At 40.8% G+C, this 13,399-nt stretch overlaps 1 protein-coding gene across 1 annotated transcript in view; it reads right to left on the bottom strand.

The window, feature by feature from the left end:
• Window positions 1-1,218: 1,218 nt before the first annotated feature.
• The window catches only part of LOC308284845 (LIM/homeobox protein Lhx8-like), a gene marked incomplete at both ends in the record, with an annotated part of 89,489 nt that continues 77,308 nt past the window's right edge, over window positions 1,219-13,399 (bottom strand). The window contains 7 exons of the mRNA XM_080725572.1: window positions 1,219-1,295; window positions 8,532-8,709; window positions 9,263-9,358; window positions 10,040-10,146; window positions 10,543-10,763; window positions 11,705-11,826; window positions 12,744-12,923. Of these exons, the coding sequence (XP_080581698.1) occupies window positions 1,219-1,295; window positions 8,532-8,709; window positions 9,263-9,358; window positions 10,040-10,146; window positions 10,543-10,763; window positions 11,705-11,826; window positions 12,744-12,923 (981 nt within the window). The remainder of the gene's footprint in view (window positions 1,296-8,531; window positions 8,710-9,262; window positions 9,359-10,039; window positions 10,147-10,542; window positions 10,764-11,704; window positions 11,827-12,743; window positions 12,924-13,399) is intronic.

Here is a 13,399-nt window from a genome sequence, read left to right as displayed (position 1 = left end):
AGCCACCGTAGCGAGCCACGGGCAATCAAGAATTGACACATGTCAATATATAAAATAGGTGAAAAAAGTCAGGGACTTTGAACAGTCTATCCAAAATATCTCTGTTCCATCTATTCAGCATGCAGCCACCGTAGCGAGCCACGGGCAATCAAGAATTGACACATGTCAATATATAAATAGGTGAATATATTTATATATTTTATATATTTACCTGGAACTGCTCAAATTCACCGCTCCACTTCGAACCGAGGTTTGATTTTTTTTTAAAGATTTGTCTTTGGGCTTTTTTTGCCTTTATTGGATAGGACAGTAGACTGACAGGAAATGGGGGAGAGACAGGGAGTGACATGCGGCAAAGGTCGCTCGGATCGGGAATCGAACTGGCGACGCCGACAGGCATTGATGCCAAAATGGCAATGCTTATATGGTATGCGCCTGGTCCACTAGGCCACCAGGCGCCCCGCCATGTTTAACCACTATACACTTCATTGACCGCTCACAATGTGTCACAGCTTTTCCTTTTTTAAATGATTGTCACTGCAAGCAAAAGATTTGTACAACCACGAGAAGGTCAGAGGCGCAAAACAAAGACTGGACTTTTACGATGCAACATTTCAATAATTTATTACTGGTTACACAGGTAATGACCCGTCTATCTGGGCTTTCCAGGTTAAGAAAGAAAGGAGAAAAAAAATCTGTTCCTGTGTACATTTAAAAACTATTTTGAGCCTGTTAACATGCTTAACATCCAACTCTACCGTGTAAATAAACATTGACAAATATTCCACTGAGTTAAGTATTAAGTTGCTACAAGGTGCCTTGTCAAACATTTCAAATAAATTAAATGCCAGGATATACATGTATAACCAATAATGGATACAACAATAACAAAAATATAACTTCTTATACACTCAATAGACCTAATGTATATTTTTCTTAACACAGGCAACTGCCATACTGGTTCTGTTCAGTAAATCTTAAGAATAACTTTTCTAATGCCACTAATGTACAGTATAGCTGATGAAAATGTTCCATTTTTGTGTAAACCTTAACAAATTCAACACAGCTTTGTGACAGCATACAATTTAGATCAAACTCATCTAATACTTCTAGGCGTGTTCTGACGTTCAGTGCAATGCTCAGATTATTTGCTCTTCGACCCGCTCCTGGAAACCTCTCGGCCAACCAGCAATGGCTTGTCTTCAAAGTGGGTGTAGCTCAGGGATGGCTGACCGGCAAGTGTGTCATCGGATTGGCCATGATTGGCTGGAGCAACAGTGGGTTTGAGGACTGGACTGGAGGAAGAAAAATGCAAAGTTTAAAATTGTTATTGAATTCGAAAATAACTGGTGTATAGAAGGTATACTTTAGTGATGCATATCGTCGTTGTCGGGTGAAAACCCTGTTATGTCCAAAACCGTTTGTTTTGCATTTTTCGTTTTAAAAATGATTTAAACTAGTGAAAACAGCCGATCTACAAGCACACAACGAAGCAGGGCTTTACTTTGCGAAAGAACATACAAATTTGAAACTTGGATATGAGGTTTCCACCCGACAACGACGATAAGGTACTGTGGCAGCTATTGATAAATGCTGATGGTGTATATAATATGCCAAGCAATGCAAGCATATACAGTATGTAAATTGTACATCCACTTTATTGCGACCTTAGGGAGCATTTACTATCAAACCCAGCAGATCAAGCAACACCTCAATGTCTATAGCTGACCTGTTGTGACATCACATTGGTTGACCCATATTTGGCAATGCCCACATATGGACGCTCCATATATGGCCAAGACAGAATTCATTTCCAAATGCCTCAATGTCTACTATAGCTGACCTGCCGATATATGTAGATCCCTGATGCCATAGATACTAAGCCCATAGCTTGGAATACCCATAATATGGACAAATTGTGTGAGTCTCATGTGGTCAGTCATATCCATATTTGGGAAAATATTTTGTCCTTAAACAAGGACAAAATTAAACAACCAACCGCAAATCAAATCACGCTTGCAAATGAATTCTGTCCTGTGCGAATTCCGTCCTTTCATAATGAATTACCTATTGCAACATTGAAGGAAGCCAAACAAAAAACACATTTTTACTCTTATGTACCTGTCCACAAGATGTAACAATATAGAACATTGAACCTTGAGAAGGGTGGGTCAGCCTTCTCCATTGATCATCAGTACGCACACTTTTTTTTTTCTCCAACTAACTTCTGCAATGGCCACGCCACCCATGGAAACCGATAACAGTGGAAGAGAGAAGGGGGAGGCAGTTTCTCCACCTTTCTGCAACTAGCATACAATTTTTTTCTGGTAATTCTTTTAGCCGAGAAATAGGCAGGATTGTTTACAATATTCTGTTCTACTTCATAAACATTTCTAGATGTTGCCGCCCATTATGACAGTGCTTCCGGGAGCGTTTCGCTGTTACTACGTGTCATCTTTTCGACACCAAACTCTAAACCTTACCCTACTGGGGTGAGTCGCTAACCCTCCCGACGATCCTTTGTCGAAATGACGGTCGTTCGAAAGAGCGAGATTTCCCCAGTGCTTCCATTGTAACACTTGGCACTCCCTCTGCTCTTGCCTCGTTCAGGCGCACCTCACAGGGCTCAAGCCCACATCGGTTAGTGTGTGAAAAGTCACAATCAAAATCTTATCAGGAACATTTTTTGCTGTACATTATGTGAATTTGTTTTGTCTTTGTGCTAAACATTGCAATGTATACATAGCCTATAGGTCGGGGATAGAACCAGATCAGCCAACTTAATGGCTGAAACGTCCATGTCACCATGTGGGGTACTCCTAGAGCAGGGGTCTTCAACAGGTGGGGCCGGGACCCCTAGGGGGTCCACAGAGTTACTACAGGGGGCATGTCTATACTGTGTGGAACATTAGAAGAATAGATCTGCTATTCTTGGCAAATAGGTTTGGTGTAGAGTGAAAAGAAAAGCAGACTAAGTATTTGACGGTTCGTTCAATGTCTAAAAATAGTTATTTTTTTATTTTTCAAACAAGCCTAAGCTGTCTCAGAAATCTATAAAAAAAAGTTTAATCTGCAACACAATTTTATACAATACGTAGTGGGGGTCCCTGCTTCATCTCCCTCTCAGCTAAGGGGTCCTTGGCCTGAAAACGTTGAATACACCTGTCCTAGAGGCATGGTTTGTGGCAGAAGTTGGTTGAGAAAACACACTATCAGTGTACTGGTGTATGTGCGTATTAATATTCTCAATTTCTTCTTTTTTTCCTTCCTTGTGTCCTACATCCTCCAGTGTGACCTGGAAATGGAATATACCTTCACATCCCAAAGTCATCCTCCGCTCAGTAAGCTGTTTGGAGTGAGAGTTGGCAAGGATGCGTCAAGTGTGTCCTTTGCAGAATTTGTCAGAACTTCAGAAGGAGTGACCTTAAAATAATTTTATGTATTTGATTTTTGCAGCCAAGGTCCTGTCTTCTGGGGCTCCTCGGATATAAACTACGCCAATTTAGAGCCAGGGGAAAAATGTATCTGCTCGTTTTCAAGTGTTAAAGTCAATAGCTTGTCAGAAAGGTAAGGTTTTACACAACAACTAGGGCTGTCGCGATTAGGAATTTCTGGAGACGATTAATCGCCATTGATGAATATATTGTCTATTTTTCCCCCTTCATTATATGTATACCACTATGATAGTACTCCTTAAAGACGAAAATGAGCAATTTAATTGCTTTTTGAACATCAAGAAAGACTAAAACATTAGGGAGGGACTGGTGGAAATGAGATCGACCCAGAGATCGACCCAGTGAAATACACTTACAAATTCTTTAATGTTTTCAATCGACTTTATTTATAATCCTGCAGTTTGTTGAGCATGGGTGAATCATGGATCTATGGGGAACTGCAAGTCATACAGTTCAATTCTTAAGCATATTTCACATTTACTTATTTCCACATGTTCTTTCCTGTGGAAGGAAATTAATACAAAGTATTAGTGTATCAAAAACATGACATTTGGATCAATAAGCTGTACGAGTGATCCAGCTGGGTAACATGTCATTAGTAATTGACGCTTGAGTAAGTAAAGAGCATTCTATTTCTCAAGGAGGAATCAATCAGATTCTAGGGCAGGGCCCCAGAAAGTACCAAAATAAGTGTTAAATTGAGCGGTAATTAAAATCGTACCTATAATTTTATAATGGACGATTTACTTTTCGGGCGAATCCGCATGCCCGTTGGGAAAGTAGAACATGACCTGTACTTGTCCGACAGGCAAGTGCCTCTGAGCAGTGTTGTTTTTGGCGGGCATTTTAGATTTAGTCTTAGTCATAGTCTTTTTGACGAAATGCTTCTTAGTTTTAGTCAGATTTTAGTCATTTATATCCCTGATAGTTTTAGTCTAGTTTTAGTCGACTAAAACTCAAAAGGTTTTAGTCAAGTTTTAGTCGGCGAACCCACACAAAGGTTTTAGTCCAGTTTTAGTCAATAGTTTTAGTCAAAAAGAAAAATGTGTCTTTAAATAAATAAATGAAACAGTCAATAAGGCAAACCTTTTCTGGCTGCGACCCCCAAAATAATCATATTTTAACTGGGGACCCCCCCACCCTGACGAGCACTAAGAGTTGAGGCATAACATTTTGTATTATTGTGAAAATATAGCAGATCTACATGCTCACAACCCCTCACGTTGCGAGGCATTGTGAGCATGTAGATCAGCTAGTATTTTCACAATTTCTGCCTCTAATATTTGACAATTTGACCCTTTGTCAATTTAATTTATCATTTCAGAGGTTTAAAAAAGTCCTTACGTTGTCACTTTAGATATGTACATAAACCCTCAATACACTGTATGATGTTTTGTTTACAGTTGAGTGAGAAAACAATGTTGCACATTAAGTTAATCATTTGGTGACCCCCCCAAAATCATTTTGGGACCTCTCTGGGGTCTCGACCCACAGATTGACAAACGCTATTGGCGCTCGTTGCCTGCCTGGCTGCAGTGTGTGTACTGTGCTGTGTCGAGTGCACACACTGCATAGTAAACAGTCAGTGATGATGAAGTAGTGGACTTCTTAAAAAGTTTTAGATTAAGACAATTTGCTTGCATAGCGATGCAGCCGCGTGCCGTTCTGCATCGATGCAGTGACGTTACATGTTACTTTTAGCCTACGTTTGTTGTTGTTTTTCCTCCTGAAGGAACGTGGCTAAATCGTTGGCATGCTAGCGCTTTAGCCCCGTTCCTTTAGCCGTGGAGGAGAGGAATAAAATCATTACAATCAGGCAGTTTTCAAAGCAGAGAATCCACCAATCATGCGGTATACAACAGCTTGTACCAGGCGCTCTATCAACGGCTGCGTGACTGCATCGCCTCTCCACTCCAGTCACTGCTGCTATGCCTGCTTGCTTTCTATGCATGGGAACAGAGGCTAGAACGCTGCGGTCTGGGCACAGCTGGAGTTAGAGCAGACGGCTCAGTCTTTGATCCAAAATATGACGGAACGGACGGAATGAATGTTCATGCATTTTGACTTCGTCCACACACTAACATTTTCGTTCAGTCTCGTCTAGTCAACGAAAACACACATTCATCTCGTCATATTTTTACGTCACCAGACTAGAAATTTTAGCTCGTTAACGTTACATTATGAACGTGAAAAAAAGGGGCGTCAACGGAATCATTTTCGTTATCGTCTCGTCAACAAAAACAACACTGCCTCTGAGACCTTAGTGTCAACCCCTGAATCGGGCAGTTATCTCGTATTTTAACTTTTTTCGTAAATGAATGCCCCACATCATTCTATGTCACACAAAAGTATCAAAAATAGCAGATCTACAAGCTCAAAATGTGTCACAGTGTGACGTGTTTTTGATTTGGAATCCTGAAAAGTACGATTTCTATTTAATTTCAATACATTTAGTTATAATGGTGTTAACTTTATAACTTAAATACAAATACATTCAACATAAATAATAATCATTTTTCTAATACTTGTCACTAAGCTACTAATACAGACTGAAGTAATTAAAGCGGGTCATGTTCGCATGTTTGGAATTGGAACAGCTGAAATCAATACTAAATCAGTATTCCGATATTAACCCTTAACTCTCCTACTGCCAGATTATTTATTTATTTATTGGGTCTGGTGCCATCAAAAAGCGGCTTACCTTTGCGACGTTATAGTAGATAGATAGACATTTATTTATTTATTATTATATTTTTTTTTGGATTGTGCAATAGTGCACTTTGGTCTGCCAGGCAGCAGAGGGCGGCGTCATGCGAGAATGAATGTGAATTTGCCTGTTATGTGTTGCCGTGCATTCAGACCAGTCACTGGCCACAGAGCCTCACAGCCAGAGAAATCAACAAGGAAGTGAATTGGTCTCCGTTGATGTTAACGCATAATGGATTTTTTACACCATCACCGCGGAAAATGTGTTTACAGTACACGGCGGCGCGACCCCTCATCAGCTTAAGGACATCAACAAGGTAAACGAACGAACGCGAACGAGTGCCGTATTGGCGCGGAGGTCTCTTGAGAATTGGGGCGAACAGGAACGTCCAAAGCAGTATAAGAGTTAAGTGCTGTTCGGGTCATTTTGACCCGTTTTACATTTTCATTTGGAAAAAAAAGGTAGAAGTTTATTTTTTTTCCACCTGAAACTCACTGGCCTTAAAGATTCTTCTGAGATGAACATGTAAAAAAAATATTTTTGCACTACACCCATGCTACACCCCCTCATATTTTTTGAACCTTTAGTGCTGTTCCGGTCATTTTGACCCGGAAGCACAGATGCACAGAAATACACAGTATTAGGCCTATGCCAAAACACAGACACACAGTCACCCCCACTTCTAACACCCCCCTTTCAGAAGCCCCATTCCGAACCCCCTCCCCCTGGAGTGCTGGGGGCTAAGCTAGCGAAACTGTTCATATCTACTGTAGAGTCACACTTGGATTATTTGAGCCGACATTTACGTGAACGGATCGCGCACGCGAAACGCACGGGGATAAGATGCGTCGGCCAAAACCGCCACTCTAAGCCATTTGGCTGGTGACTGTGGTGAGAATACAACGGGGATCGCGTGATGTTTATGGGGGATGAAGACCACGTGATATAGCGCTGATGGTCTTGTAAAATTAATGCAGTTCAGATCATAATATAATAATAGAAATTTCACGGCTAATCTACCAACAAGCCATTCTATTTCGGCTGGCGAAAGTGTTAATGGGCATGTTGAAAAAAAAAAAAAAAAAAAGTTCATGAAAATATTGTCTCGTTTTCATTTTTCCTATAAGCATGAGCAATATTGCCCAGTATTAAATAAAGTAGTTTTTTACATGAATTTCAGCTAAATCAGTAAAAACGCCTAGCTCTTTTAGTGTTTAATGTGATATAGCAAAGCAGAAATGCAAACATTTACCATATATATCATATGAATTGTTTGGTATTGAGTCAAAGTCAATGTATCATGATGATTTGTTAAGTTAAAATTTATATTAGTGTTGTTTTTTTTAAACCAAATATCCCCCGGGTTAAAATGACCCGAACAGAACAAAGGTGTAGTGAATCTGAACAGAACTTAAGGGTTAACCTGCGGGCCACATTAAGTGAAGGTGAGGGCCGCAAGTGGCACCGGGCCGCCAGTTGTCCATGTATGCTAGGTCCTCGGAGCAGTCAAATCGTTGTGTGACAGTTTCTTACTTGAACCCTATGACCTCTAGTGTCCCTATTCTGAAGGAATATTAGCCGGAAATAGCAGATCTACAAACTCACAGTGGCATTATGAGCTTGTAGATCAGCTATTTAAAGTGGTTTGGTGTAAGGGGAACAGGAGCAAACCAAGAGCCAAAGGTCAAGTTTACTAACTATTGAGGGTTATGTGGTTACCTTAAAAAAAAGAAAAAAAAGTCATGAACCATGTACAAAAAACCTGTAATAATCTGTAGGAATTTAACTTGCAACTATATCTTCCAGTTTAATTAAGTGGGACACTTTCACTCTCAGACCGCTGTGACATTGCCTTATGTTTACATTAGAATATGAGCAAAACAAATGTTTAGTCCGCTCTACATCATTCTTTCTAAGTCCTCGACACGCATGTGCCATCAGTGGCTTTTTGCTCCCATCATTGGACCGTAGTTAACATCCCATAGCCCAGGAGACCGGCACCTGCTGCACTATCCAATAACTAAACAGATTTAAATTCAAAACATGAAACCACCTGCTGAGGAATGTTTTTCATGCAAAACAAATGCTTGCAATGGATTAAAAACCATTAGTTTGACCCCTCACATGCTACTTAAAGCATTTTTTCCCCTTTATAGTATAGTGTATAGTAAGTGAATGGGCCCAAACCTTTACCGCCTATAACAGAAATTGCTCAATGCTGATAGACGGTCAGCAGGTGGATTCATGACTGTATGTATAAAGTATACACCAAATTTCGGACTAATACGGTGCGAGGAAACGACGAGAGAGGGGACACAAGGATGGATAAGGAAGAAAAAAAAAGAATTGGAATTTGGCGCGTGTCTTACCATCCATGTAAGTCAGTGTAGTAAGGAGGGTTGTATCAGGAACAAAGGTTGTGTAATGCAGGTCCTCTATCAAAGGTGCCGCCAGTTGGCCAGAAGGAAGTGATGTCATCATTGTACAGGATACAGGATTTGGATTTATGTGCTTTTTCTGACGAGCTCGGCAGTTCTGGAACCAAACCTGTGCAACAGGAGAGGGTTTGAGAAAGAGTGGCGATTGATGTTGAGGTTTTCCTGTTCATCTCATTTGGGGTTTTGAAGAGTCATGTAGATTTCTAAATGACCCTAACCCTAACAGCAGCAGACACTGCTTGCTTTCTCATACTGTAGGTCAGTGGTTCTCAACCTGGGTGGTCCTCAAATTATTTTGTGGGGTCCCCAGATAATTATCTTAATGTGCAACATTGTTTTCTCACTCAACAGTAAACAAACCAACATAAAGTTGTTAAGTTGAGTGTATAGAGGGCATCTGCACATTTCTAAAGTGACAATTTAAACACTTTTTAATACCTCTAAAATGACAAATTAAACATTGGCCAAATTGTCAAATATTAGAGGCAGAAATTTTTAAAATAGCTGCTCTACATGCTCACAACGCCTCACGTTTGTGAGGCGTTGTGAGCATGTAGATCAGCTATTTTCACAATAGAAACCATGTTATACAAAATGTAATGCCTCAACTCTTTTTTGAAAAGTCCTGAAAAGTTTGAGAACCACTGTTGTAGGTGGTATACCTGTATGACCCTGCGGCTGAGGCCTGTCCTCTCTGCTAGTTTCTGGAGAGTCTGAGCATCTGGGTTGTTGTCCTTTGCAAACTGGGTCTGCATGACCTGGAAGATATTGGTGGAGTGGGAGAGGAGGGGCACAAGAGACCTAAACATAAAGTTTACATCTCTCTTATTGTGAGACAATTCCACAGTGATGCATGGATAACCATCTTAATCACTGGAAACTTTCAGCACATGAAATGATTTCACATAATCCATTGATCATATAGAACATCGATCGAGTCACAGTATGTACAGCATACACACCCGTCCAATGGTCATGCATGCAGTGTTGCTGTGATGCATCAATAGTGACGTATTACAGAAATAAGAATTTTCCCAGTAATGACGTTTGCATGTAGTCAGGACTTTGACTACAATGCAGTTCAGGACCCCAGTCTAACAAGTTAACCCACCCCTCTACCCCATTCACCTTGCTTGAGAGTACATGAAATGACCTGTTCACTCTCCCCAATGACATTATGTGAGTCTCTATCCCCCTGACCTGTATGCTAAAAGAATCTGTAAATCGATCAACACCCCATGCCAACAACGAGGAGGATTTTACAGTGGCTGCAGAAGAAAATTGCAATTTGCACATGCAAATTCTGAATATTGAGCAGAAAGGATACAATTACCAATTTTCTGAGTTTAACAGTAAAGTAACGAGCACAGCATAAAGTGTAACAAGTAGCCTATAAATAAATTCCTTATTTTTTTGCTAACAAGCCCAACACTGCTTACCTGCAGCTGGTCAACGGAGAAGCTGGTTCTGGCCCTCTTGGCAGGCCTGGACATGGTGCTGGCACCATGTTGTCCAGATGGCACTACATCTTCATCTCGGGCTCTTTCTGAAAGATGACAAGAGGGTTTTGTTTTACACTGGAGAAAGACAGGAGCTGAGATGAGAGAGGGGTGTAAGACAAGCAATATATGGCTCCAAAATCATATGGCCGAAATTAAATGGGACCCATCGCAATTGACACTTTCAAATCTAAAACTCAATATGGGTTAATATTCTTGCATTGCTTGTTGGTTTGAGAAATGGTTATAAAAAGGCCACATGCCGAAAATCGGACAAAAAAATGGAATTGTCAATTGTTATTTGCAGACACACATGCATCAGTATTATACAGTAAAATTGTCAGTGTTCATATCCCTTAATAACTGTTAACTAAATGGACTGTGTTGATCTGCTATTACATCACTATCTAGTATCTACCACTCCATCCTTAGCGCTCACTTACTATTGTCCTGGGTGCGTTTGATATTGTCCAGTATATTGTCATAGTGCTCTCGACAGAACAGTTTGTCATCTATCAGTCCAAACTCCTCTCCGGTGTCAAGCTGGCGCTTGCAAGATGAACAGGAGAAACACGCCAGGTGGAAAGTGCTTCCACGTGCACGACGCACCCAGTCAGCTGAACGGATGTTGCGACCGCAACGTGCACAGCGGGTCCCATACTTCCTAAAGGAGCAAGACAGGTGACGTTCAAGATGCGTGACTTTAAGAGAGGGGAGAATAGGAGGAGAACAGTGGTGGAAGAAGTATTCAGATTCTTTTTTTGGTTATTTTATGTGTTGCTACTTTAAATGAGCTATAGTCAACTTTTTCTTGAAAAACGGATGCTAAAATAAAAATAATGTTTCGAAAATATTTTATAAAAAGAAAGCTTCATATGTGTTTCTATTCAAAAATGACCACAAAAAGCGTAAAATAATGATAAAATAATCATGTTGGCCATTGTCGGGCCGACACTTTGTTTACATCCTAGTCTAACACTATCAAACAATAGACTAGAATGTAAACAAAGTGTCAGCCTGACAAAAAGTTGACAATAGCTCCTTTAAGTATAAGTAGCAATAAACTTCAGTTGAAACATTACTTTTTTCCTTTTAACACCTGCCTTCAGTACACCAAGATGAGTACCTGGAACAAAATATTTTGACATGGGGTCCGCGGACAAATAGATATCATTTTGGGGGTCCTTGACATGAAAAGGTTTGAGCACAACTAGTCTAACCTAACGCGGACATTCCCCCGGCAGATCTCACCGGCATCTCGGAAAGGACGCAGAGGGGGACATGACTCCTGCTGCTGTCCGCTTTGAGTAAATGATCATGAAGTGATCCGCGGTGATAAATCATAGCGATTTTACAATTATAATGGATAAGCCTAAACAAACCAGTTCACATGCACAATACTGATGTAAAATAAGATATCTGAACAGCTACATATATTTATACACAATTAAAATGTCGTGAGCCACAGTTACAGGGGCGCTAGCCCAGGCTTTTCTCTTTGAAATGCCTGAATCGCAAGGCTAGAGCACCACTGATATAGAACCCTTTTAAGAAAATGGTTAGTATTTCCCCCCCAGTATATGGGGAAAGAAAATGTGTTTGTACCTGAAGTAGTCGAGTTTGCAGAAAACCTGTGTCTCTTTGATGTAGCAACTAACATGTCGGCCCAGCGAGGTCTGACACACACTGCACGAGAGACAGCGCACATGCCAGCAGAAGTTGTTGACCTGAAGAATGAAGCAAACATTAGGCAGGGTGTGTGTGTGTGTGTGTGTGTGTGTGTGTGTGCGTGTTATAGTCACTGAATATACAGTATATTGGTTGCCGTGTATGACAAAGGCTATTGCAATTAGGCTACCGTATTTTCCGGACTATAAGGCGCACTTAAAAGCCTTTAATTTTCTCAAAAAACTACAGTGCGCCTTATAGTCCAGTGCGCCTTACATATGGATCATTCATTGACATTGACATTCCCTTTAGCACAGCTCCATCTGTTGGATGCATAACGCGACGGATGTGCGCCTTATAGTCCGGTGCGCCTTATATATGAAAACAGTTGGAAAATAGACCGTTCATTGACAGTGCGCCTTACAGTCCGGTGCGCCTTATAGTCCGGAAAATACGGTACATTAAAACTGAATGATAAAAGTTACAGTTGTGGTAGTCGCACAATAGATGGTATGCGCGTGACATCATCATACTTATGCGGGAACGAACGCCTACTGAGTGGCAAACAACTACTTTCTGTCCTTCACAGCCCATACATCCGAAGAGAAAAGCCCTATCTGATTGTAAAACTCACTTTGCCACTCGATTTGCCATTCACTTTTCCTTGCGCATACCCTCTATAAAGACAAACCTTTAGATTTTATCCTAAATTGTTTTCTATAAATCAAATAAATTAAAGGGGTTCTTCTTTACCCATTTAAACTGGGAAAGCACCCGTGTCATTTTAGTTTTAGCGTTGGCTATTAAAAGATAGCAGATGACGTACAAGCTCACAGTGTGTCACTTTGTGCCGCGCTGCAAGATTGAACATTTTTGAAAAGTCTCCAAAGTGTGAGAATTTAGAATGCTTATTTAGAATGCATTTGTAGAATCGACCTCGCTGCACATGGACGATGTGTAGGATAGTTATTCTGACCTGAAGGAGGTATCTGTCGGATATCTCCTGGTTGCAGGAGGTGCAAATGACCTTCCCCAGGTGGGCGGAGGTGGTCACGATGGGGATGGTGGCCGAGGACGACGACACACAGGAGGACACCGAGGAGGTGGGAGAGTAGGAGTCCTCCTCCTCGAAGATATCATCAGGCCCAGAAGAACCCTGTCAAAACCATGCACAGTTAGGCCAGTTCAAATGTGTGCCGGTTTTGTGCTCAGTAAATGGCAGATCTACAGGCTCACAACGCGTCACGAACGTGGCATAATATGAGCTTGTAACTATTTACGGCAGTGGTTCTCAACCTGTGGGTCGGGACCCTGGGGGTCCCCAAATTATTTTGGGGGGTCCCCAGATGATTAACTTAATGTGCAACTTTGTTTTCTCAATCAACAGTAAACAAACAAAGTGTTTAGTGTTTACTAAAGTTTAAGTGTATAGAGGATATCTGCACATTTCTAAAGTGATAATTTAAGGACTTTTTAATACATCTAAAATGACAAATTAAACATTGGCCAAATTGTAAAATATTTGAGACAGAAATTGTGAAAATAGCCAATCTATGCGAGGCGTTGTGAGCATGTATATCTGCTATTTTCACAATAGAATCATGTTATACAAAATGTAATTCCTCGACTCTT

The sequence above is a fragment of the Nannobrachium achirus genome (genome assembly GCF_963921795.1).
Source record: "Nannobrachium achirus genome assembly, chromosome: 5".
Lineage (NCBI taxonomy): Eukaryota > Metazoa > Chordata > Actinopteri > Myctophiformes > Myctophidae > Nannobrachium > Nannobrachium achirus.
Note: the sequence above shows the minus strand (reverse complement) of the source record. Positions and strands in the feature narration are given on the sequence as shown.